The sequence below is a fragment of the Paramacrobiotus metropolitanus genome, unplaced genomic scaffold, assembly GCF_019649055.1.
Source record: "Paramacrobiotus metropolitanus isolate TYO unplaced genomic scaffold, Prichtersi_v1.0 Parri_scaffold0000115, whole genome shotgun sequence".
Lineage (NCBI taxonomy): Eukaryota > Metazoa > Tardigrada > Eutardigrada > Parachela > Macrobiotidae > Paramacrobiotus > Paramacrobiotus metropolitanus.
In genome coordinates, this window is record NW_026570335.1 from 308,816 (window position 1) to 314,251 (window position 5,436).

A 5,436-nucleotide genomic window follows, 5' to 3' on the forward strand; every position below is an offset into this window, starting at 1 on the left:
TGCCGCTTCTTGTGGTGTTTCGATTGATGAACTTAAGGCACAAGGAAACTGGTCCAGCAATTGTTTCGAGAAATATGTATCTCGTACAGATGCACTTCGACAACAGTTCGGTAAAACAGTTTCGAATGCTCTTGCTCTTGGGGGCTCGGGCGCATCGACCTAACACTTCGATTGGATGTTGCTTTTCTGTTTTCTTGTCGTCCTCATTTCCGTTGTTTCTGTTGCCCTCACTCAGGAAATGTCCGTTGTATGTTCTGGCGTTTGCACTGTACCAAGAAATGTTGGTAATCTTTTATTGAATAAATTATTCCCATGATTTCATCCCTTGGACACGTAAACGGAAGTACCAGAGTTATGAAATAATAAGTTTCCGGGTAGCATGTTTCTCACGGCTGCAAAGAAATTGTGTCTCTTACTTCTCAATTATGCGCTAGATTTCCACCGTTAAAGTACGGCAATTATGGCAGTCCCTTTGCTGGTAGGTGCTGGTAAGATAACTCTGCTGTGCGTTCCAGTTTCGGAATACTTTAAAAAATTGGGCCGGTACCTGTTAAACTGCAAATTGTCGTAGTTTAGTGGCAGAATATAAAAACGGGCGCCGAGAGCGTAGAACTGACTGCACAATGAAAGCTCTTTTGAAAAAATTTCGCCGTTAAATCGAACATATTTCACTTTCCCAAAATTTTTCTTATCTATCAATTTTGTTTTGTTGTTTCATTACATTTCGTTAGTTTTTAATCTTTTTGTGATACCTTGAGTGGCGAATAATTTGGTAATTAACAATGCAACGAACAAAAATTTTACAGACAGCAGCAGTGTGCCGCAAAATCTCATTTTTAGGATTGTAGTATTAGTGGTATCGTTAGCCGGTAAATGTTCCAGTAGCTTTTTCCAGTGCAAACTAAAGCTTGAGAAAGAACACGATTTACGAAGAGCCTTCATGTAAGCCGAGTATACATACGAAAATTAGCAAGATACAGGAGATACAGTGATACACCCTTTAATGCCGCAGTGAAAAAGTCGCTCCTGTTAGCAGCCCGGCATATGGTAATGCCGGACTGCTGAGCCATCCGTTTTTTCTTCTTGAGTGTCCAGAGTTCGGCAGTTCTCATGTTTATGAGGGTTTCGCGCTCAGATGCCGACTGATTGTCGGAATGTTTCACCGGGCGGAGTAGAAGACGACCGGTTTCGTAATAACCCTTAAGACTCCACGTGGTATTTACGTAGGAATTCATAACCGCACTGATGATAGATGAATCCAGGTATCTTTTATGTGCAAATAATTTTATACTGCCATAAAGTGAACGTGAGAAACCATGGACGTCTTACCTGTCTGAGAATAACGGGATCTTCATAAAGACTTTATGGCTTCCTGATGGCTGAGCCAACACATAAAGCGTGGCTTTGTGTTGCCGGATATGTACAGAGTGTAGATACTTTGACACCTAAACAATCAACCGAGGAGGATGTGTTTGCGCCTCTCCGTTTGGACCCGATATTTTCACGTGTACTAATTTTAATTGCCGCCCTTTCCGATTACCCGACAAAACATATCGCAAACAGTTAGCATCAAGTCTTTGCGGCATATTATTCCTTACTTGTTTACTATTCACCCACTAAAACGTATTTAATGAGGCGCCAACGTTAACGCTGGCTCCTGTGTATACTGTAAAAGTGCGTCGCTTGTAAAATAGTCCAATAAAAATCTGAAGTGTGTAGCGAGTGAAGATACAGCATTACCTGAATATAAGCATCCAATACCTTTGATGCCCATAGCGAACAAATCCCATACTAAAGTATTAAAAAACTGGAGCTTTTTCTTCGTGTAAGTCGTCTGTAGAGTGTAGCATGCAGCTGTTCTGTTTGATCGTTATCCCTGTTGCTGTGTGCATTGTGGGCAGTAGCTGGATATTGCCGTGTCATGGATGCACATCATGCTTAGAAATTCCGCCAATGTGCCGGGACTTGCGGATCTCAGCATCAGCCAGATGTGTGGATATACCATGCAACTATTCCTTAACGCACGTTGAGGAGATCGATCTAACGGTAAGTGCTCAACTACCTTCCAATACTCCGCTGAATTGTGGGCTGTTTACTGGCTTGAAAAACAACATAATGCCCGTCTGTGCTGCACTGCATCCAGTTAGGAAATTAGGACAATAATAATTGTACTGAATGGTAATAATTATTATAAGCGATTATAAGAAGCTGAACCACCTTATAAGATGGTTTCGCTGCTTATGATCGCTCTCATGTGCGAACAAAGACGCTTCATGGTACCAAGCTAAAGTAAAAGGTAGCATGCTAGCTATAAGCTACAGTCTGTTTGCATTTGCCAACTACAGTAAAGTATTGTATACACAATTCACAGAACAACACAAATTTCCGTTTTTATGCTAATTTTTACGGTTGCTGATTTGCGTTATTACGGTATCCGTTATAATTTCGGTACTTTAGTTGTGGAATGGCTGTGACAACGGTACTTCCAGAAACTACATCCATGTTGATCTACTGTACAGCAGCAATGGAGACACGCGACAGCTGATTGCCGTGAACCCCGTTACGGGACAGATTTCTAGAAGTTTCGATGCAGCAATGGAGCCGGTGACCCAAGTTTATCAGTTTACATACTTTAATCTTGGCCTTAGCCTCTCCTTGTCCAGTTCCGTCAATGTTACGGTAAGCGTAAGTCCATAATCTGCCGCATTTTGGGATAGAAGCCAGCTTTATGTTCCACAGTAAGCTCCACGTTTATTATAACGTTAGCGGTGCCGCTTAAGCACTTCAACTGCAACTGCACGGACAGAGCTTAACAGGAGCTTCTTGCTGTGCAACTGTAGCTGGGAGCCTGGGAAAACGATGTAAAGTCAATTAGGTCCTCATACAACCTTGGCTGCGCTGAACAGAATCTGGAAAATACCGGATTCCAAACTGGCTTAGTTCGATGTTGAGCCTTTCCGAGTGCAAAAGCGAAAAACCCAAAACTGAAATCACAGTAGAAACAGTGTAGCCAGTTGCCTGCGAATCTGCAGCCACGCCCAAGAACAGGCAGTCAGAGCATGCCGTAAATACCTACTTAATTAACGTTCGCTGATATATACTGTTATTCTCGTGGCAGTTCAATTTTGCCAGTTGCGCCATAAGACTGACCGGACCACCCAATGGCACAACATTCTGCCCTGCATTACCTCCGGACCCGACGACTATGACGTATTTCGACTACCCTCAGTTAACCCTAACGGTAAGAAGTTCAAGGTGCACTGTTATCAATTGGAACATACGTGTTGCCACCTATATGAAATATGAAGCCCGGTGTACTTTGAGCGTACAGAGTACAGAAAAGTTTTTTTAGTGCAATAAATGCAGTATTTATCGAGCTATCAAACCAGCAGTTGAGAAAATCTCTGGCAGGATTTTTGCCGCTTGGCTTGTCGACCAGTTCAGTTTAGAATAGCGCACACTGCTTAATTCACGCAACCTATGCTCAGTGTTATTTAAGTAAATTGGAGTTTTCAACCTGAAACATTCGTTTATTTCCCGCTATTTGTTTCCCACCACCACATTCTGTTTTAGGCAAGTAATGTACCGGACGGGATCGATTTGGTATGGGATTTACCGGTAGACTATAGCGGTCTCGGCGCTTCGTTAGCTGATCTAACCAGCCAAGCCGGATCCCCCGCGATCTATTCGCCGGCCGTCCTCGATTATGGCGCCAATCCGGGTGCAATTTTAATCAGTAATTACAACTCTTTGTTCAACTTTCCACCATCAAGTAAAACCGGGATCTATGGGGCTTCAAATTATCCCGGCGTCATAAACTATTCGGGCTGTCAGACGCTACTTTTCTCCGTTGCGCCATCTCAGACGGTAAATACACCCTACCTGGCCGGGTCTACAGTGATTGAGGTAAAGGTTACCACGAAAATGGCAGGTAAAAGTTGAAATCGTTGTTAAAGAAACTTGCTTTTGCAGGTCTGTTTCGATCCAGCTGGAACAACTTGCATGTTCTTTTAAAAACGGCACCCCTAGAATGCTTGAAAAGCACTAGGGAATGTTTCATTAAAATGAGGGGCTCTTGAAATATACGTTGTTGCGTGCTATCTGTCAACAAAAACTATAATATTGCATCCGTTACCATTAAACTGTCGGTCAACTAGTTTAAGGTTTTGTCTAACAGTTCTCTGGGGCAAATTAATGGATGTTTGGCATACAAGGTATGTGACAGGAAGATGTGCTAATATGTCGCTTATTCTGCTGTCTCACTGTTTTTAAAATTGTTTAAGGTGGTTTACTATGCTTTATCGCCTTGCGCTGTATTAGAAACTGACATCATATCCCCACTAAAGAACCTACACTTGTGACTTATAATATTTTGTCGCTTCCTCCGTCATTTCGGTTGCTGTCTGCGCTGTTTATTTAACCTTTTTAGAGCGTATTTCGAGTGCTACGGATACGGGTTCGAATATGGTTACAGACTCGGAAAAGGACTCTAAGCAGGGCGCAATCCGAGGGAAACCAAGAAACGGCTGAAAAAGGCACCGATGGGGGAATCGAACCCCGGCTACGTCGTTAGATCCGCGTAGGCAGAAGTAGCCGCAGTACCACTGCACCACGGAGCAACACACTGAAATCTTTTGAAAGACTTCATCGCTTTACGTGAGCCGCTTCTCTCTTCACACCCACTTTGCAGCTTTCGCTACGTCCTCGTAGCGTGACGAAGCGATCCTCCAAGGGCAGCTCGGCTCACCGCATCCTCCATTCGTGTTATCGTTTTATTCGTTTTTGCTGTGTTCCTCTCCGTTTGAGGTTAGCACACCAGGCTCATACCATAGGTCTGTGGTCGAACCGTGATGTGCTGCCATCTAAGAAGGGCGCATATCCGAGGAAAACCGAGGAACGGCTGAAAAGGCACCGATGAAGTGCTTGATAAATTTTTTTATCAAGCACCTCATGTTTCTAATGTTAAGTCTATAAGAGTAAGAAGCAGCCATTAACAATTTATTAGAAAAATGTGGTTACTACGCGTTAATCAAATAAGGATTGTGTATAGTCGAGTGTTTACTGAAATTTGTTTACTGAGTGTAAAACTTCCTTACTGCTTAAACGTATTTGTTTGTTATGAAAAAAACTGGATATTTATTGCAAGGCATCAATAATTTTTTGGTGATTTTAAATGAAAAGAGGCACACAATATCGCCACTGCAGCCATCACACTACGTTGCACTTCATAAACGAATCTCAATCATCAACTTACAATTACAGCATGGAAACTGTGTCAACAGAATGATTGCTGCATTGTGCGGTTACGGGGAAAAACGGAAGTCTGTAGTCTTCTCGATTCACATTAACGTAAACTGATGCGCTTTTCTTTTTTTACAATACAATTTAACGATGAAAGCAAACTTAAACGATAATCTAACAAACTACATTAACTAA

At 42.5% G+C, this 5,436-nt stretch overlaps 1 protein-coding gene across 1 annotated transcript; it reads left to right on the forward strand.

Moving 5' to 3' along the window:
* The first annotated feature begins 1,755 nt into the window (after positions 1-1,755).
* On the forward strand, positions 1,756-4,252 carry LOC129598123 (uncharacterized). The gene is made up of 5 exons (XM_055495873.1): positions 1,756-2,046; positions 2,458-2,679; positions 3,119-3,241; positions 3,574-3,906; positions 3,973-4,252. The coding sequence occupies exons 1-5, from the start codon at positions 1,849-1,851 to the stop codon at positions 4,012-4,014; spliced, it is 918 nt and encodes a 305-aa protein (XP_055351848.1). The 5' UTR covers positions 1,756-1,848; the 3' UTR covers positions 4,015-4,252.
* The last annotated feature ends 1,184 nt before the right edge of the window (positions 4,253-5,436 follow it).

What these genes read in the sequence shown, in the direction of transcription:
- LOC129598123 (XM_055495873.1), top strand. Translation starts at nt 1,849, where the DNA reads ATGCAGCTGTTCTGTTTGATCGTTATCCCTGTTGCTGTGTGCATTGTG. An exon ending in ACCCTCAGTTAACCCTAACG is followed by an intron (nt 3,242 to 3,573) that starts GTAAGAAGTTCA and finishes ATTCTGTTTTAG; the next exon opens with GCAAGTAATGTACCGGACGG. An exon ending in CCGGGTCTACAGTGATTGAG is followed by an intron (nt 3,907 to 3,972) that starts GTAAAGGTTACC and finishes TTGCTTTTGCAG; the next exon opens with GTCTGTTTCGATCCAGCTGG.